Below are 20,866 nucleotides of genomic sequence, written 5' to 3'. Positions count from 1 at the left end.
GGAAAAGACACTGGCTCCAGCACCAGGGAAGCATTATTGATGAAGACTACCCCTCCTAGTTCTAGCATGCATGAGAAGTAGCATGGGGGGGGGAGCGGGGCGGCATTTGTATTCATGCCTCTACGCAAGGGCAGTACCTCAGCAGAGCTTCCTCCTCCTCGTTTAAAATTCAGGCTGCGGTTCACGCTTGTTGGGTTCACCTTTATGAAGATATATTTGCCTTCAGTCACACCTCTCTTGTTCCGGCTTCTGCCCGTCACCCCTGCGCGGGTCTGCTTTGCGGTGTAAACAAGCGTTCAGTCATTAATACAAACTCTGACACGGGTCTTCAGGCCGTCTCACGGTTCTTCTTCCCCCGCCTTCCGAGTCCACAGTACCCCCCCACGGGTAATCGGGCTTCGGTTCAGTGCTTGAGACGTTGATCTGCCTGGAGCGTTGGGGAGCACGAAGGGCATGCATGTTAGCTCGTATCTGCCTTGCAGTTGCCCCGCACTGCATTATCGTGTGTTGCTGTTTGAGTCGTGCAATGCTTGGATGCTTCCCCCCCCCATGCGTTTCCTCCTGCGACGTGTCCGAACCGTTTTAGCGAGCAGGAGAGAGCTGCCGCTTGTCTGACCCGCTCCTTTATACTTTCTTGAAAAGCAGCTTTATTGGGACCGGAAAATGTCAAATTACCTGCTTGCTATCTTTCACGCTCAATGCCGTAGTTTGGCGCTGATAAGCCTTTATCCCTAGATAGTGCCTCAAAATATCAAGTTTCTTGCAGCAGGAATTAAAAAAGCACCATCACTTCTCCCTCTAAGGCGAGAGGAAGCTGTCATGCATGAGAGGAGAGCACATTGCCAAGCTGGGAGACCAGAGGGGGAAAGCAGTGGATGTCTGCTCCTCAGTTCAGGGACATATATGGCCTTGGGTTCCCCAGTCTGATTTAACGGTAAGCTTGAGTAGCGTGACAGCGCCATTCACAGGTCAGACAGGGAAGGGCAGTGGCGCAGAGTGAAAACACTGCATTGGCTAAGCTGCTGTTCAGGATTTTTTTTCCCAACCTCCCTATTTTTTTCTATTTAATGTGTTTGGGCTGGGGATGCTCAGAACTCCTAAGGAATATATGGTCTGCTGAGCTGGATTTTTCAGAAGCTGCCGTGTTAGTATGCTGTTGTGCCAGTCTGGTTTTGTTGCATATGAGCTACCCTCAAACGTTTGTGACTTCTGTTCTTTCAAAAACGTGTCCATGATTTAAACTGTAGTACACTCTGTGGCCATGTTTGTAGCATTGTCTTCAGTATCATCTTGTGAAGTGGTGCGACTGGCTTTCTGTTTTTGTCATGAAAATCTTTATTATTGCATGACTTAGGATATATTGTGGAGTTCCACAGTACATCCTTAGGAATCCAACAATTATGCATTACTACTCATTTGTCTACTCACAAATGTCATAAACCTCTGGGAAGGTAATGTTTAGTTTGTCAGCAGTTTGCCGTTTTAAAGATTAATTTATTGCACACTGTGTCCCCTGCCCTGCATTTCGCTGTATTGACTCTCTTCTTCTTTTGTTCTTTTGCCCTTTTTTTTAGGTAAGGTTTGTAGGACCCCTCTGTGTGTATGTGTGCGTTTTCCTCTCATTCTACAAAAGAACCTCGACTTAACACCCTTTTAATTTACCCTAATGGCTTCACTTAGCTTCCTTCCATCTGCTTTAAATCACTAAACCCTGTTTCATCTTATGTATTTTGCTCAGATATTTTGCCGCTTTGATTAAAAGCGAATCAAGCTTGATGTATGATAAAAAAATTCACAACATTATGCTCGAAATCCCTGTCATCCAGTAGAATCACGGGGTATTCCCTAATCACGTAATAAATTTTTAAGTCTTAAATTTTCCATGCACTTCAGTGGCTGCAGTTGAGTTTACAATCAGCTGTGAACCCTGTACGATTCCTTTGAATGGCTTGCTGAATGGCCTTGAACCCCCTCTTGTCTCTCCCCTTTCTTGTGCAGTACCGGTGTGTCTGTGTGTGTGTGTGTGTGTGTGGCCAGGTCTTTGTTGTTAGTCTGGGATTCAGCCATGTCCTGAGTGTGTGTTGGTTTACCGGTGGGCCCCGGTGCTGCGCCTTACAGGGAAACCTCACGCCAGCGTCCTTCCCCCTGGTCTGTCCCGACTGCCCCCCTCTTTGCACTGCATGCTGGTCCGAAAGGCCCCCCCGTTTCGCCCTGTCCCGACGATAACGAAGTGCGAGTTTTAAGCAGTGCCACCAAGTCACGGGCCTCGTGTGTAAAGCAGACTAAATTCCCAATGCTCCTGTGCTCCGTTTTTCAGAAAGCCTCTGTGCTGAGATAAATTTGACACATTGGCTGTTCTTTCCGTGGACTCGATGCCCCTGAAAATGCACTGTTCAAATCTCAGTCACTGCTACTTGTCTAAAATGACGCTGTCCCCCCCCCCTTTGAATTAAGTCATTTTTGCCACCTCAGCTTGATATAAACCCTCCTGGAATGGAGTGGTTAGTGATAGGGATGGGGACGAGTGAGTTTCACTAGCTTTGGAAGCAGTAAAGCTGACACAAAGCATCCAGGACTAATGGGAGTTTGGTGAAGGTGCTGTGGCTACAGGCCGGGGTTTGAGGGAGGGGTGCACTGTGGACATGTGTCGTGGTGCAGCCTGCATGTGTTTATGGGGAGAGATGCGGGGTAACCGGGACAGGGGGAGGTAGGGATCATGGGTTATGGTGGGGGTATTGTTTTTGTCCATTCTTTTTCCTGTGAAGACTCACAGAGCTAGTTTTCTGTCATTTAAAAAAGCAGAACATTTTGCATGTTTTGTTTCTGTTCAGAGGGTGTGTCCAAATCTCAGCTGTTACAGTAACTGAAATGGTACACAATGTTTTCCTTGTGACTTATGATATAAAGGATATGACGCAAACCAGCCGTGGGGGTAATTCTACAGCTTTATTGGTTCCTTGGGAGAGGGTGTAGCAGTGAGCTGACAGCGGGATTTGAGGCTCAGCCCCTGAATAACAGAGCAACAGCGCCTCCGTTTTTTGTCTCCCAAAAAAGTGTGATGAGGAGGCTTGGGCGGGGGGTGGTGAGAGGGGTTCTTGGAGGAGGCCCAGTCCAGCGGTGGAGTAGAGAGGCAGTCCCCTCTGCTTACCCTCGCCTCCCCCCTCCCCCTCCCCCCACTGTCTTCCTCAATGTTCCCGCTTAACCAATTGGTGTTTCTTTCTTGCAGCGTTATGATCCTGGCCATGTTGTGGTGATGGTAAACTTAGTGGTAATTTTTAATTTTCCCCGATTGAATTGTTCTTTTTTTTTTTTTTTTTGTACATTTCTTTTTTTCCCCATCAGTGCACCAGTACAGTAGGCTTCAATTTCCTCTCTGTTATTAGCCTTCATTCTGCTGCTTGTTTTATCATTTATGTAAATTTTAGTACATTTTTCTTTTTGTTTGTTTTCAGTTTTTTGTATGTTTGTTCGTTTGTGTTCGCCTTATTTTAGTGCACACTTTGTATAACCTTTTTCCGCTAGTACGGGTAATGCTAAACATAACATCACTGTTTATTTTTTAGATAGATTACAAATTCTCCTATCTTTCTGGGCCTGTTTTGTGATTCCCCCCCTCCTGTAGTTCAGAAGGGGGCACTAGCAAACACTACAGCACTTGTGGTGTGAGAACAGACAGGCCCTGATGAGCGCCCTCTGCTGGTCGTGTCTGACCCTATACCCCACAGCACTGGCTGTCTGCCGTATATCAGTAACTGGCGGAACAGAGTAGGTCTAGCTGGTGAAGGCGGGATGAGGGGTCATTTTGCATCCTGGTCATCTCTCTTCCCTGGTCCTCGCCTCATGTGTCAGAGAGTCTCTGTTCAGCTCCTCATCCTCTAAGTGCAGCTGGAGAGTTGCATTTTGCTGTCAGTTTCATACTGCCGCAGTGGAGACATTTTCAGGGCTGAGTTTTGTTTTATGTCCCAGCCTTGCCTGTAGCATTTCACCTGTTAAGAGTTGCTGTCCCTCCTTGTGTGCCTTGTGAGCGTAGGTAAAGGAGGAGTTTTCTCATCTTGTGAAGAAACAGATGTTCTAATGAACGTCTCGCAGTCTTCTATTTTGTGTTGGTCTTATTATAGCTGAGTAGGATCCTGTCTTTCTGTGCTGAAACATAAGCATGTTTCGAGAAGTAATCCTAAAGCTACACATGCACCTCTGTTTTAATCAGAGACGTTATTACATCTCTGTGCACCGTTTCCACTGTAGGTCACTCCTGGGACAGCTGGCTCACAGACATTGCTGTTGGGGTTGGAGTCCAGGCAGGCCCTCCACAATAAGTTACATCACAATTATTCCATTGGGCTTTGGCGTCTCAGCATGAGACAGCAAGCAATGCCATTTTTAGCCAATGTAAATTTGTATTTTTTTCTTTTCTTTTTTTGACTCAAAGGGCTAGGAATTAATTGAAGATCTAATCCAGTTTGGCAGCATGTGGGGGTTCTGTTTTTTAAATGCTTAAAAGCCTGTAGGCTGGGAATGCTGTCCCTGCATATTAATGGAAATGAACGAGGCCTCTGAATAAAAACCCCCTCACTGACCCCCTGTACTGCTGTTGAAACCTGCAGGTCTGTCCTGATGGGCTTTCGAAGACTGTTCACTCAGTGATACATCTTTGCCATACATACATACGCTATGTATTGTAGTGAATAAAAACACTCAAAGTGACTTTACTGTAATTTAATGATAATTATGAGGTGCATCATTTCCTTATTTTGTTACATGAACGGTTTTTTATTCCTTTCAGTGACAGTGAAACTCGTGTTGTATCCGCAACAAAAAAAAACTTTAATTTGTTCATTTAGGAAAAAAATCAATCTACAGTGAGATTTGGTCTCTTTTTTCATGCAAACTCAAACTGTGGTTTGTGTGCTGTGCTTGCATTAAGACTTAAATGCACTGACGTAAAAAGCAAGCACTGTCATTTCGCTGCATGTGAACCAAGTCCACGAACAGCTGGGTTACCTAAATCTACTTAGTTACGGCTGTTGAGAACCGGTGAAAATGTTGAAACCACAGCAAATTCCTAATTTTGGAAGATGCTCATGAGTTACAATATGTGGAGAACTCACCTGTGTCATTATATTGTGACCCTTTGATGAATGCTGGGAAGGTCTAATGGGAAGCAAAAATACAAAGGGCATAAGATTGATATTACAGATGGATGTATTAATTCCTAGCCCTCTGTACCTTAAGAACAAATTTGTAGAAGTACCTATTCACAAACACTGTATTCGCCCAAGGGTATAACGTCTAGAAGTCTTTAATGGGGGGGAAAAACTGAAACCAAACAAATGGATTGGAGCCTCGTTGATTATTGTTACTGGCAGCAGCAGCATAGTCCAAGTTGTGTCTTGTGCATTCTGTTAATTGACTGTCTGTCTGTCCATCCCCATCCCCACCCCCACCCCACCTGCTGCAGGTAAGTACCCCCCCCCACCCCACCCCAACCCTGCACTGTCACCATGGCGATTACTTGCCTGTGACGTCACCCTGCTGCTGTAGTTCAGTGCTTGTGTCCTTACCCCCTTCTCTCTGCTTTGTTTGGCTGGTTATGAGTGGATTAAACAAATATGTATCAATCTCCAGTATAATTCTGATTTTTTTTTTCCTTTATTTTTTGTTGTTTTCCGTTCCGTTTCTTTCCCTGAATGTTAATTTTCTTCTGATCCAGCTCTTTTCACAGCTTTCGTAACATCTCCAAAGAACTCTTACCATGTGTTAGACTGATTTGGGGGGGGGGTTGGCTTTTGTTGAAAAAGGCCAAGCAATACCAATGTTACCCGATTGATAGGTCACAGAGAGTAGATGACATAAAGATTAGATTACATTAATGTACAGCAGATGTAGGTTTAAGTGTATTTCAGTGTCAAGTACTGCAGCATTGTGCTGTGTTATGCAGCTGCTACACTTTACCCAGCAGGCTTCATGGCCGTGTTTGAAGCCTCTTTTCCCTGTCACAGTTGGCCTTTGTTTTAATGGTGATTTGTGCGGACTGCAGCATTTTCTGGCAGGGAAGAGTTGCCCTTACTGAGTGTTTGATGGGAGCAGTAGAGGCTGTGACAGATCTCTCAAACTGGCTCTCCCTTCAAGGGGACGAGAGACTAAAGCGTCTGTATGACGCAGACGAGCGAGCCGCGCTCGTGCGCACATGGATGAGAGTTCCAGAAGGGAAAAAAGCCCCAGGCCGAACGGCTGGCGGCAAAGCCCTGTCCTGTGCCTTTAAGCTGTGAGAATGGCTGGTGTTTGGTTCACTGTAGCTTTCTGGTCTCTGCACTTCAAGGCAATATCTCTAACCCAACACACTGCGCGACAAATGCAGGCTGTCCCAAGCTGGACTGTGCTCCCCATCGCCTCCGTTCTCACCAATACCCTCTCTCTCTCTCTCTCTCTCTCTCTCTCTCTCTCTCTCTCTCTCTCTTTCCCGTCCTCCTCTCAGGCCGGACCGACCCTGTGCCCATCATCCTCAAATACGATGTCATGGGAATGGGGCGCATGGAGATGGAGGTGAGTCTGCCGGAGCAGCTGTCAGGATGGGGGGGGGAGGGCAGTGAGGGGAGTCACACGTGTGTGTGGGCTCACGCCGGTCAGATTTAATGCTGCTTTTGTGTGTACCATTTGCGGGCCTCTGCCTGATGGAGGTGGGTGTGTGTGTGCACGTGTGTGTATGTGTGGGTATGAGCGTCTGTCTGTCTGTCTCTGTCTGTCTGTCTGTCTGTGTGTGTGTGTGTGTGTGACAGAGTGTGTGTGGGTATGAGCACGCGTGTGTGTCTGTCTGTGCGTGGATTGGTGTGTGTGTGTGTGTGTGCGTGCGCATGTATGTGTGTGTGTGTGCGTGTGTGTGCGGGTGCGCGTGGGTGTGCGTGTGCGTGTATGGGTATGGGTGTGTGTGTGTGTGTGTGTGTGCATGTATGGGTGTGTGTGTGTGTGTGTGTATGGGTGTGGGTGTGTGTGTGTATGGGTGTGGATTGGGGTGGGTGTGTGTGTGTGTGTGTGTGTGTGTACACGTGTGCGTGCGCGCGTGTTTCTGCATTTGCGTGTGTGGGAAAGCGGCCTCTCACTCTCTGCCTTCCCGCCGTTTGGCAGCTGGACTACGCGGAGGACGCCACGGAGAAGCGGCGTGTGCTGGAGGTGGAGAAGGAGGACACGGAGGAGCTGCGGCAGAAGTACAAGGTCTGCGTCTCCTCCCCTCTCCCCTCCTCTCTGTCTCCTCTTCACTTCCCTGCTCACTGAACACATGCTCATTCGTACATTGCTGAAGCGCCAGCCGCGGAGCAGGTAGCTATGCGCTCCTGCAGATTCTGCAGTGATGGTCATCACTAACAGAGTGTGTGACTGACAGAATCCATCATTATATAGTACATTACATTACTTAACAGTCATTTAGTGGATGGTTTTGTCCACAGTGACTTACACAGGTTACAGTTTTATTTTCCCATGTTATCCATATACTGCTGGATATTTGACTGATGCAGCTGTGGGTTAAGTACTTTGCCCAAGGGTACAACGGCAGTGTGCCGGTGGGGAATCAAACCAGAAACCTTTGGTTACAAGCATTGCTCCTTACCACTCTGCTACACTGCAGCAATATAACTGAACAAAAAGATGCAGCTCAACAGAGGTCATTTCGGCGTAAGACTGGATTTTTGATTTCGGTAATGGTCGATTTCATAATACAGGGAAATTTTCCCATCATTGAAGAACAAAATGTAGCTGCAGTGAACATTGTGAAATGACACTTGCATGTTGTTAATGTTTCATTGGGAACACGCAGTGAGGTGTGCACTGAAGTAATGTGAGCTACTTACGGTCATAAAAACGGGCACATTTGTTCAGGCCAGACGTGATAAATATGATTTCTAGTAATGTTCTTGTTCATTGGTTTATTTTGGCAAAGTAGCTAGCAGAAGTGATGTGTTGGGAAGGCAATAAGTTGGGAAATAAAGTTCTCGCAGGAAGAATGCAGTGAACACTGTGGCACATTGTTGACTTTCACAGTCAAAAAGTCTGTACTTTTTGTGCTGCGTGCCTTGTGAGGTGAAAATAAACTCAAAATCAGATTGCACTGAACATTTAGGCAGCCTTAAACATCAGAAACTGACAAGAGACTCACGAACAATTGCAACAGTCCGTGGCTGAGTCTGATGCAAAAGACAATCAAAGCAACAGATTTTCCACACAATCTGGTCCATCTGCTGTGTACAGAGAATACTGTCCTTGGCTCCATCTACACACACCAGCTCTCACTAGGCAAATACTCGCAAGCAGCACGTACTGCTTCAGATTGTTCTTCACTGTGAAGCGTTATGTTTTATACAGCTAGCATGGGTGAAAGTCTTAGTTTATGAATGAGTATATGAATCATTTAGTATACGAATCATTTAGCCAACTGTTGTCTCACGTGTTTAAAGTTAATCTCAACAGTATGAGAGTGTAAGGGTATGATTTCCCTTTTGTATAATTTACTGCCAGTCTCTAGGTGTTCGCAGTTCATTTCCCAGACATCTTCAGACACGGAGTGAGAGAAAGGCACAAACATGCAGGGTACAATGGGCGGATATTCTCAGGCCAGACAAACAGAAAAAAGGAAATTGGGTTAAGCACAGAGCACATAAGCAAATACGTTGGCTGGGTAGCTGGCAGGACTGTAGTTTTTGACTCACTAAGTCTCGCTGCCGTGGGTGCACGAATGTGGTTTATTTTTGGTCATTGTCAAATACAACTGGAGGCTTACTTCACCCACTTGCAGTTCCATCACAAGTCAATGATATAGCCTGAGCTAAAGATGTGGGCATTGCTGATTAATTAAAACTTTCATTAAGAAGTGCTGACGGATTTGCCTCTATTAAATTTCTTAAATTTCCTGAACTTCACATAATGTCAGATAACAGAAGCCTGTTTTTGTGGTCTCTGTGCCCTCGCTGTTATGGTGACGCATGGCGCGTCCTCGTTAAGATTCCGCTGGCGTTCGGCAGCGCTGCTGGAGGCCGGAGAGCCACAAAGCCGCCTCTGTTTCGCCGCCTTGCATCTATTAATCCCCGTTAGCGGCACTGTGGTGTTTTGTACGGGAGCTGGAGTCCGCCTCGTCTCCTCGGCCTCTTCCTCGGGGCCTGCGTTTTCCGGGACGGGGTGCTCTCACGGGGCGCGTGAGGGGTGTGAGGAGCGGTACCTTTGCTCTGTTAAACCGTGTGACAGGCTGACGGGCTGTAAGGGGATGGACCCTGGACCATGGCTGTGCAGTGAGCCCGGTCCTAATCTGTGGGCAGTGAAACTGAGTTTATCCCAGAAAACATACAGAGTGACTCATACGCTCGCCGGGCGGGGTACGGTGGGGGGGGGGGTATGGGTCTGAGTCCAGTAGGTGCCCTTTCGCTCGATGATTGATATTCCAGCCCCACAATCCAATCTCGTGGAGAGGGAGGGCTGTCACATTTCATTCCGGTGAAGCTAACACAACAGGCCTCCCACATTTCTTTAAAAGCCTGCGTGGGGGTGAAGGGAGGATCTCCAGCTGAATGCTAATGTTGCCTCATTGCTGTTAATGGTCTCTCTCTCCCGGAGCAAGCCTGTGGCGGTGTGGGGGCAGGACCGACGCTCGGTCAATAAACGTTCCATCAAAGTCTTTTTGCGTTAGGCCCCCCCCCTTCCCCCATATCAGCAACCGCTGTTACAGAAATGTGCTCATGGCCCAACACCATGATGCATAATTTCCACCATGTCCCTGAGAACATTTGATGGTCAAAAAGTGGTTATCCGACAGGTCTCCAGTGTCAAAGATTAACTCGTGTGGAGCCTTCGGGCTGGTTCAGGAGAGTAAAGCTTTATTCTTGCACTCTTTAGGAAAGTCAACACATATGCAAGCATAGTGTTTGCCAACTCTCTCCTGTGCAGAGGACAGACGGAATATGTAGCGCACTTACTTACATTGAAACCGGTGCGCTGAGCTCAACTTCCTCTTATTAGTTTCTGCACAAAAGAACATAAGAACATATTATGACAAGAACAGGCCATTCGGCCCAACTAATTTCACCATTACACTAAGCTTGCCATTACAAAAGGCCAGAGACATGACCTAATCTATTCTGGGTTGCGTACTTGTAAATGTCATCCCACGCAGGGGAGGTACCATGCAGTTTCAGCTTTTCACACTTCTTCTTATGTAATGACTAGCATACAACACATACGCCATGGCCTAGCATCTTTCCACTGATGTTTGTAGTTTATACAGTTCAGTCTTAAGGTCACCCTGTTACAATATCAGTTCATTCACCTTCTTGCACTTCTGCTATTTAAAATATCAGTTTCTTCTGAGGTCGCCCTCTGCTGTTCAGAAATACCAGTTCATTCTTAGGTCATCCTCTTACAATGTCCTATATAATAACCCCATATAATTTTACTGCCACATCCAGTGGGGTTTTGTTTTCATTCTGGCGCCTCTGATCATGTGATGCTGACGTTACTCCCCCTGTGTGTGTGTGTGTGTGTGTGGTTTCTCAGGATTACGCGGAAAAAGAGAAGGCCATCGCCAAAGCTCTGGAGGACCTGAGGGCCAACTTCTACTGCGAGCTGTGCGATAAGCAGTACCAGAAACACCAGGAGTTCGACAACCACATCAACTCCTACGACCATGCGCACAAGCAGGTAGGACAGGAGGCCCCTCCCCCTCCCGCACCAACCCCCCCCTCCCCCCCGGCACTTCCCTCTCCTCGTCGCGCTCGCCAGTCACACGCCTCGGCTTCCCTCTCACGGGCCTCCCCCGGGCCCCCCGTCATGAAACCTCTCACCTCCAGCCCCGCCCGCCCAGAACTGACTCGTAATGCTTCGGCTGTGTGTTTCCCCCCCCTCCCCCCCCCCGCGTGTCATTTCTTTTGCATCGCTTCAGACGCTTTGACTTGGGGGGGCGGTGTAGAGGCAGAAAAACGTTTGAATGGCGCATTGTGTCTTTGTGAGTCGTCCTCATCTCTTTGAGTTATGGCATCTGTAGTAGAAAGCATCACACGGAGAGCTGCACGCGTCATAGCTCGGTGCGGTGCTGGCTCGCTGGCTACTCCTTCCTGTGACAGTACAGTCCCGTGTGCTGGGGGCTGTAACGTTCAGCCATGCATGGTACCACCAGGTGTCAGCAAGCAGCTTGCTGTGCCCGTTTTTACAGGGATTCCCTCTGGCTGCTGCTCTGTGACATCAGCACACACACATGCAGCGTAATTCACTGTACATGTTAGTGGCATCACACACACACAGCATAAGTCACTGTATATGTTACTTTCATCATCACACACGCTGAACATAATGCACTGCAAATGTTAGTGACATCATCACACACAAAGCAGAATAAAACGCTGTACTCTCGGCCTGCTACGGTGAATCTATTCCATGACATCCACTGCAGTTGACAGCACAAAGGCACTTTCATGTACATTTGAATGGAATCTTCCAGCGGTTTGCTTAAATTTTGTCACAGGAGAATTAACTGAATCAAAACCCAGAGCACACTGATTACCTGCTGGAAGCTGGAGCCGGTTTCCCCACTGCTGGCTGCTGTTGAAAGCGCAAAAATCAATATTTCTCACTCATCTGGCCATTACTCCTGCAATGTTTAAAGCCCTGAAGAAAGAGACATCTGCTTTGAATACGCATCAGCGTTTTTAGTCGCTAGGTTTGGCACAATGTGGCCCTGCTGGCGCAGTCCCCTGACAAAGTTTAAGGAAAGTGCAGCGTAATCTCTCGTGGGTCCCCGCGCACCCCACCAAGCAGACCGCTGTTCAGAGGTTCACACACACCTTAAGCTCGCCCACTCGCGCCGTCAGGTTACGTTTGGGCGCGTCCGCAGGAGAAACGCCAGGCTCCCGCACCGATCAAAACGCACAGGCGCTCTGATTTTGCATCTGTGTGCAGAGCTCAGGGGTCTCTCCGGCGCTGCCCTCTCAGCTGCAGGAAGGGGTACAAATGACTGCAGGGTTTTGTATGGTTACCCTGTGATGGCCCTTTCTGTGCAACCGCCTTCCCTCCCCCCCCCCCCACCCCCCCTGCCCATTCAGTCTTGCGCTGAGTCCCCATGTGTAGAGACTGCTTGCTGTGTGATGCTTGATTTCTTCTTTTACTTTAAACAGAAGAGTGCCTATTTCCGGATTTTTTACATCTTCCTTTCTGTTTATTTTTTTTTTCTTTTCGTTTTTTGTTCTGCGATTGTTTAACATTTTTTCAGCCGATGTATTGCCAGCAAACCCCTCTATAAAAGTGGGCATCCAGACCTCCCGCGTGAGTCTCTCTCTACTCGCTTGTCTGCTGTTCTACTGACTGTCTGCCCCCCCCCCCCCCCCCCCCCCGCACACCCTGTTCCTCCCACTTCACCCCCCTGCCCCCCACATTTCTTTCACTTGTTCTGATGGTTTTTCATTCTCAAGGCAATGTCCAACATGGCAGAGGATGGAAACATGGAGTACCCTATTCAGATTGGCTGAGCTCACTGCTGTCCCAACTGGCTGAGTTCACTGCTGTCCCAACTGGCTGAGCTCACTGCTGTCCCAACTGGCTGAGTTCACTGCTGTCCCAATTGGCTGAGTTCACTGCTTCTCATTTGATCCATCCATTGGTGCACAGGCAAGAGGGTCTCAAAAGCAATGCAAATTCAAGTCACCCAGTCCTATGACCGAATGGCGTAGATGCATTTCACTCAAGAGTAAGTCTTCCATGCAACCAGACGTTGGGCGTTACCGGCCTGTGAAAATTCAGTACAGCAGTGATCTGACCATTTTTCGGCGAATGGTGAGAGTATGATCAAACTTACTGGCATCCCTCTGCCAGCCAGGACACTGCATTGGTACCCCGAACCCTACCCTTCCCCATTGGCTCTCACCCCCCTCCCCCCCTTCCTCCTTTGTGTTGGCGTTGCCTAACCCCATCGCTTCTCTGTCCTCCATACTTAAGTCTCCCCCCTGCCCCACACTCCCTCATCCTGGCCCTCCGCAGTAGAAGCGCACCTCGTACCAGAGTGCAGTAGACTTGAGCTGTGGCTGTTGTTACCTTGTACAAACTTGCTGCTTGTTGGTGCCAGTGAACATCATTCATGTGAAACGGCACACCACGCGCACACACGCACACTTCGCAGTCAGACTCCCGCACGCACACGCACCCACGCAGCGGGAAAGAAAAACCCCCAGTAACCCCTGTTTTCTGAAACCACCAAAGCAAAGAGTGGGCGTGGCCCCCTCGGGAGAGGCGCTGGGACGCAGGTAAGGCACTGTGTCTGACCCCTCTGTGGTGATGTGGTGGTAACAGTGCTGTGGCTTTGGGGCCAGAGAGGGAGGGCGGGGGACTGGATCAGGGGCACTTTTTGTATTGATTTTCTGGGGGGGGGTTGTCGTCTCCGGTTCTTGTCCCAAAAGACTGGTTTTCCCCTCCTGTGAATGCCTACTCATATGCCTGCTTGCCCCCCAGACCTCCCTAATATAGATAACATGAGCTTCCGCGTGCATTTTTTGACTGTGATCATCTGTCAGATATTATGGTGATAATGTGACGATTGATAATCAATAAATTTTTAAAAAGTTGAAAGGAAGTGATCCCAGTCACATTGTTTGGATTTTTAAATTTGATTACTGGTGTGTGTCTGTGCTGTGCTGTCCTTGTTCGCATATGGGGCAAAAATGTGGCTTTCTGTAAAGTAGGCCGGAGGTCTGCTGGGGCAGGTGTTCTGGCGAATGCATCACCCCAGTTGTGGAAAGGATCGTCTGGGACGTCTCGAAGCGACTTGCGTCTAACCCTTTCATGATTGTTTTTTTTCCTCTGCTGTCCCTCACCTCTCCCCGTCCCTCGCTATCCGCTCTGATCCCCCCCCAACCCCCTTCGCCTTCCCCCTCCGCCTTCCCCCTCCCCCTCCCCGCCCCGTCGGTGACGCAGCGGCTGAAGGAGCTGAAGCAGCGGGAGTTTGCGCGGAACGTGTCGTCGCGCTCACGCAGGGATGAGAGGAAGCAGGAGAAGATGCTGCGGCGGCTGCACGAGCTGGCAGAGCAGAGGAAGCAGCCGAACCGGTGAGGAAACGCCGCCCTCTGCAGGCAGGAGGCTGCCCTGCAGCTCCAAAACAATTACACACCGACCACGTCATTCCTCTTACTTGTCTTGCAATGCCATGCAAAACTGGTTAACATATTTAATGTCCTTCGCTTCTTAATGTCCCCAGATTTGTCTGCACTAACAAGAGAACATTAATCTGGTTACTCTCTGTCTCCGCTGCTTAAAGGTCTCTGCCTTGTCTTGCAGTGCTCCTGGCAGCGGTCCCATGTTTAAACCTACTACTGTAGCAGTGGATGGAGAAAACAACGATGAAGGCGCCGCCAACCTAGAGGGCACGCCCATGGCGGACTGCGCGTCGGAGGGGTCGTCGGGGGAGGACAAGGCCGCGTCGCCCCAGCAGGCATCGGCGGTGGGCTTCACGCTGGGCAAGAACAGCTCCTCCCCAACCCCTGCGGCGGCCCTGATGCCCAAGGTCAGCGTGTCCTTCTCCTTTGCCAAGAAGGCCCCCGTGAAGCTGGAGACGGCGGCTGCCGTGTTCGCCGACCAGGGGGAGGAAGTGCAGGGCGAGGAGGGACAGGAGGAGGAGAAGGCCGGGGAGGATCCCGCGGGCGCTAGCGCGGAGGGCACGAACGCTGGGGGTGAGGAGGAGCAGCAGCAGCCCCAGGCAGACGAGGGCGGGTCCCTGGCCTCCACCCTCTCCAGGCTGAAGATGATGATGAAGAAGGAGGAGGGGGCCTCGGGGCAGGAGCCCCAGTACTACCATTACGTGCCGCCTGCCCACTGCCGCGTCAAGCCCAACTTCCAGTTCCTGCTGTTCATGAAGGCGTCGGACCAGAGCGGGAGCCACGAGGAAGAGGAGGAGGAGAAGGGTGCGTCCGCCTCCGACCCCCAGCAGAAGCAGCCGAAAGCTGCGGACATCAACCCGGAAAAAGAGACCGGCAAGAGCCAGAAACCGCCGGTGACGGAGCCCGCCCCCACCGCGCCCACGGTGAAGACGGAAGAAGGGGCGGAAGCTGCCCCCGAATCCGACGCTCCCTCCGAAAGAGCGCCCACGGACTGCAGCCAGGGGGCGGCCGAGCCGGGCCCCCGCCTCCCGACCGGGCCCTTCTTCCCCGTCCTCAGCAAGGACGAGAGCACCACCCTGCAGTGGCCCTCGGAGCTGCTGGAGTTCACCAGCGCCCAGCCCTCCCTGTCCTACAGCTGCAACCCGCTCTACTTTGACTTCAAGCGCTCCCGCAACAAAGGGCCCTGCGCTGGCCGGCGGGGAAAGGAGGGGACGGAGGCGGCCAAACCGGAGGCCCCGGCAACCAGCGGCGGGACGGAGGCCCCGGAGCCCCGGCCAGACAAGAAGGACGGCCCCTCCTCGAAGGAAGAGGGCGCTGAGGAGCCGAAAGAGGAGGAGAAGCTGCAGAACAACAACGGCGGCAAGAAGAAGAAAAAGAAGAAGAAGCACAAAAAGTCCGGCAAGCTCTCCAAGCGCAAGGAGACAGAGAAGGGAGCGGCGGAGGGCGAGGCGGAGGGGGAAGTCCCGGGAGGCAAGGCCAAGAAGAAGAAGAAACACAAACGGAAGAAAAACAAGAGCAAAGCCTCCGGGGAGGAGGACGGAGGGGAGGAGAGGGAGAAGGAGAAGGAGCATGTAGCGGTGCAGGCATCGGGGGCGGCGGAGAGCACGGAACCTGGGAAGAGGAAGCGGCCTTTGAGGGAAGAGCCGCAGAAGCCGGGAGCCGAAGCAGGGGCGGCGGGGAAGGACGCTGACAGCGCGAACCCCTCTGAGGAGCGCAACGGCACCAAGCGGCACAAGCCGGACCCCGGCGCCGCTGCGACCCTGCCCGGCACAGCCCCCGCCGGCGCCGCGCAGAAGAGCCCTGCCAGCGGGGGCGGGCGCAGCAGCGAGCAGCCCAGCAGCGAGAGCGAGGACGACGGCGGCTCCTCCTCCCAGCGCTCCGGCCGCCGGCGCCGCCGCCGCTCCACGCCCCGGCAGCCGCGCGGCGGCCGGCATAGCGAGGACTCGGCCCGCTCCGGCAGCCGCTCCCCGCACCGGGCCCGCGGACGGTCCTACTCCAGCAGCTCTGAGCGCTCCTCGGCGGCCAGCAGCGCCTACAGCCGCCGTAGCCGCAGCTACTCGGACAGCTACAGCGACTACAGCGGGCGGGGCCGGAGCCGGCGCTCCAAGCGCTCCTCCGAGTCCGAGTACGAGCGGCGCGGCGGCCGGCGGAGGTCCCACCGCCGGCGCTACTCCTCGTCCTCCTCCACGGAGGAGTCGAGCCGCTCACGCAGTCGCGGCCGGCGGCGGGGGGGCCGGCGGGGGGGGCGGCGCCGCAGCAGCTCACGCAGCTCCGGGAGCAGCAGCAGCGGCAGCCGCAGCGGCAGCCCGCGCTCCTGGAGGCGCAGCAGCTACAGCCGCAGCCGCAGCTCGGCCAGCCGCTCCTCCAGCTCTGCCAAGGGCTCCCCGTCCTCCTCCTCCCGCCGCCGCGGCGGCCGGCGGGTCAGCCGCCGGGGCAGCTCATCCCGCGGCCGTGACTTCAACCGCTCCCGCATCTACCGCTCGCAGTCCCCGCGATCCTCCTCCTCCCATGCCCCGCCCCGCAAGGACCCGCCCCGCACCGCCGCGCACGCCGCCAGCACCTCTGCCCTGCAGCGGCCCGCCGGGATGGCGGGATCTAGAGGGGGCGCCGGCGAGCAGAAGAACTACCTGACAGCCCGCCAGCTCCTGGAGAAGGTCCAGTCCCGCCGCGGCTCGGACGACCCCGCCACCGGGACCAAGCCCGGCATCAAGCTCAAGGACCCTCCTCAGGGCTACTTTGGGCCCAAGCTGCCCCCGGCGCTGGGGAACAAGGCCATGCTGCCCCTGTTTGGCAAGCTCCCGGCGGGCAAGAAGCCCCCCCTGCTGCCCCCACACCAGCCGGAGGAGTCGGAGAAGACGGCGGCCGAGGGTGAGAGCACGGAGGCCGGGGGGGAGGTGATCCTGGTGGAGCCCATCCGGGAGTTCCCCCCGCCTCCTCCCCCTCCCCCCCCCTCCGCCGCAGCAGGTGGAGGAGAGCGTGGAGAGCGCGGCGGCCCCCGAGGAGGCGCAGCACCCTGCCCCGGAGACACAGCCCCTGCTGGAGACGCAGCTTTTCAAACAGGAGCCCGGGGTGCTGGTGCAGCCGTACCGGGCCGAGCCCGGGCAGGAGGCACCCAACCTCATGCTGGAGCCCCTCATGCAGGGCATGCAGCAGCAGCAGCAGCAGCAGGCCCTGCACCCGTACCCGGGCTACCCCCCTCACGGTTTGGAAGAGGAGGAGATGGGCATGGAGGCGGAGGAGGAGGATCTGGCCCCGCTGGAGAGCCAGCCAATCACCTTCACCCCGGAGGAGATGGAGAAGTACAGCAAGCTGCAGCAGGCCGCCCAGCAGCACATCCAGCAGCAGCTCCTGGCCAAGCAGGTCAAGACCTTCCCCGCCGCGGCGGCCGCAGCTGCAGCGGCAGCGGCCGCCAACCTCGCCCCGGCCCCGCCTCCCCCGGCGCTGCAGCCAATCCACATCCAGCAGCCGGCGGTCTCCGCCTCGGCCACCTCCATCACCACCGTGCAGCATGCCATCCTCCAGCACCACGCCGCCACCGCCGCGGCCATGGGCATCCACCCACACGCGCACCACCCGCACCCGCACCAGCTGGCCCAGGTGCACCACATCCCCCAGCCCCACCTCACCCCCATCTCTCTGTCCCCGCTGGGGCCCTCCCTGGGCCACTCGCTGGGCCACTCGTTGGGCCACACGGGGCTCATCCCCGCCCACCACACCGCCTTCCTCTCGGGCCAGCCCATCCACATCATCCCCGCCTCCGCCCTCCACCATGCCCCGCTGGCCCTGCACCACGTCCCTCATGCCGCCCTGTACCCCACGCTTTTCGCCCCGCGCCCCGCCTCAGCCGCCGCCGCCGCCGCCCTGCAGCTCCACCCCCTCCTGCACCCCATCTTCTCAGGGCAGGACCTCCAGCACCCCCCCAGCCACGGCTCCTGAGGCCGGCCCGCTAAAGGCGTGTCTCGAGAAGAGGCTGCAGGGCCCCTTCCTCACCGGGCCCCACTCCTGCGCCCTGCCCCTGTCTCCTCCCATTCTGAAAAAACATCCAGTCGGAGCTGCCCAAGACAGCTGTCCGCTCGAGAGGCAGCGTAACAGACAACAGCTGGTACTCTTTCAATGGCAGCGTTTCAGAACAGTCATCGGGACCGGACTGCTTACTGCGAGAGAGGGTAGAGTGGTGGGGAGGTCAGCTACTGCAGCCGGGGGTCTCTGTCTGATGAGGTGTTTCCTGACAGAGCGAAGGACAGAGGCGTTCTGCGGGCTTCTGAAATTTCCTGGTCTCCGCCCCAGTCCGTGGCCTCCTCTGGATTCTTGGCAGGGTCTGAAGTCGTGGGAAGCCAGAAAAACCACTGGAGTATTTTTCTTAAGTTTGTTAATATTGCTATTAATGTTATCGTTGAATTCTTATTTGTTTCATGCAGCCAAAGAGATGCAGTGGCTGAAGCCATAAGCAGGATCTGCTATATGTTTTAGCAGGAGGGGGAGTCCTGAAATGATAGCGGCCCTGACTTGGAAAGTAAAAATAAAATCAAACCAGACAGTTCTCTGTACCGAAACCATGCCTGTGAAAATGTTAGTGTGCTGTCAACAATATTCTTTAGTATACTCACCGCTTAAACACAAAACTCACATCCACTTGTATTTTACATGACATGATCGGACATCCATTCCTTTATAAGAAATTAAGCCAGGGGTTTAATAGCCCAATGGTCCTTGTGAAAACTTGCATCATAAACCAGTATACCCTTTTGCCCCAAATCTGTTGCTAAGGAATAACCAGACTTCCTAACTTAGATTTAACCAGTCATAATCACATGAATTAACAACCTAAAATGGGCTTAGCCTGTGACTCCTAACTCATTTATGAAACCTCACACAGTGAATTGTACATGTTGTACATTTTAATAGACTAACAAGGGCCCTCTTTGTGTGATTCACCACACCACTGGGCAACAGAGACCCCAGCACTGCACACCACTGATGCTCTGTACAGTGAACATACATGAAAACACAGATAATAACAGTTTGGGTCAGAGGCCATGCTCCCTGTCAATGTGGAACATTCTAATGAATTGCACTGAAATATTTGCATTAATATGCTGCTTTTGTAGCATGTAACAATGCCATGATTGTAGTATACTGCAATAATTTTATTTTTTATTTCCTTTGTATTTAATTTATTTTCCAAACTGCTCTTTGAAGAGACGGTGTTTTGTTTTCCTCTAATATTTAGTTCAATGTAAAAAAGGGTTGCTGTAGTTTAACTGACTTGTAAACTTGTAGGGGTTTGTAGGTCCTGAATGAATTTGAACTCACAAAAATCATGAAAACGCTGAAGTAAAACAAAATACTTGGCATGTACATTTTCCAAAGTCACTGTATTTCAACAATTCACTCTGAATTAATGAAATGAAAAGAAAGTTTTTGAACATGAAGTGTATCCTGTAAATGGTAAGAATGTGATTTGCTTTTTTAAAAAAAAATTTAACGTGGTACATTGGTGAATAAAAGGTGTTGAGATCCATCGGCCTTTTATTGTTGCAACCAGCCTTCTGCTGAGCTTAACTAAAGCAATGTGCCTTCTGTGATGCACCAGTGTCACACCTGTAGACAGAGACAGACTTTACCCCTTGGAAGGACAGAAGAGAAAGACTACACTAGCAGCAGGTTACACCTCAGCCCCGGGACAGAAACATACATAATAGAGAGGGTCTGGCCCATATTACTGGCTAGACATGTTTCCCACTGACTGGTAACTCTGTTTCAGCTTGTTATAAAACGAGCAATATTTACTTTAAGAAATTGATTTTTGATCTGTGTCATCATAACCGGTGAAGCATCAACGGAACAGTGCCAGCTAATGCCAGCAGGGGACCCCAGACACACCTAAGTATATGTTTTCCAGGAATTTCTTGTGTTTTCAGACTTAAAATACACAGTTTCCCACTTGCGAGAAAAGGCAATAGTCAGTGGTGTGTACTCCTGTTATTTAGTGAGCCCTTGAGGAGACCTGCTGTCAGAGGACTCCCCCTGCTAGTCTCCCATGCACTGAAGGTCTAACTGTACCATGTTATTATACCTTACAGTAAAAGGTATACCTGAACAGTGGTTGTCAACACCCCTTTTACCCCTGTTAAACAACGTGACAGGTGGTTATATTGCTGTTAAAAGGACTTTATAATAAAGAGATTTATGGAATCTTGGGATCGGCCTCGGTCTTTGCTCCATTCCTTTTGAGGTGTTCTTCGGAGAGATGAGAACCGTCTTGACAGTGAACCAAAGCGCTATGTCGGTTGCAACAGTCAGTTCTTAGTTACTGAATTTGACTGGATCAAGCTTGCGAGACGCTCATTACATTCAGCAAGAGTACCCACAGTTCTCTCCGGGACCTCATTCTGCAGCCTGCTGAAATCCTGCTCATTGTTCATTCTGAGTTTCTGTTCAGAGATTAGACCACAAGAAGAGCAGAGCCGTAGTGTTATCCTGCCTGCAGAGGAATAATGGAGGAATAGAAGTTCCCAGTGTTTTGCTAAAGTGTTGCTGAAATAACTGTGTCCTGGGGATTGAGTGTTTAAATCCTTTGTGTCAGTCACTGGATTGAAATATGAAATCAAAGGGTACGAGTAGTGAGACAGATGGTGGTGAAGGAAAAGCAGCTCATGTGATTCCTGTATTTGAACAGCTGAAGTAGAATGTGAGTCTTTTTGCCATTCTGCTTTACTTTATAGTTGCTTCAAGATATTGAAGGTCATTAA

The 20,866-nt window shown here is 51.8% G+C and overlaps 1 protein-coding gene across 1 annotated transcript in view; it reads left to right on the top strand.

The window, feature by feature from the left end:
- The window catches only part of LOC118794050 (G patch domain-containing protein 8-like), a 48,736-nt gene extending 28,457 nt beyond the window's left edge, over positions 1-20,279 (top strand). The window contains 6 exon segments of the mRNA XM_036552189.1: positions 6,476-6,543; positions 7,123-7,209; positions 10,534-10,677; positions 13,936-14,066; positions 14,296-17,070; positions 17,072-20,279. Coding sequence (XP_036408082.1) covers positions 6,476-6,543; positions 7,123-7,209; positions 10,534-10,677; positions 13,936-14,066; positions 14,296-17,070; positions 17,072-18,050 — 4,184 coding nt within the window. The 3' untranslated portion in view covers positions 18,051-20,279.
- The last annotated feature ends 587 nt before the right edge of the window (positions 20,280-20,866 follow it).

This window comes from Megalops cyprinoides, chromosome 19, assembly GCF_013368585.1.
Source record: "Megalops cyprinoides isolate fMegCyp1 chromosome 19, fMegCyp1.pri, whole genome shotgun sequence".
Taxonomy (NCBI): Eukaryota; Metazoa; Chordata; class Actinopteri; order Elopiformes; family Megalopidae; genus Megalops; species Megalops cyprinoides.
This window is presented reverse-complemented; position numbering and strand designations above follow the sequence as displayed.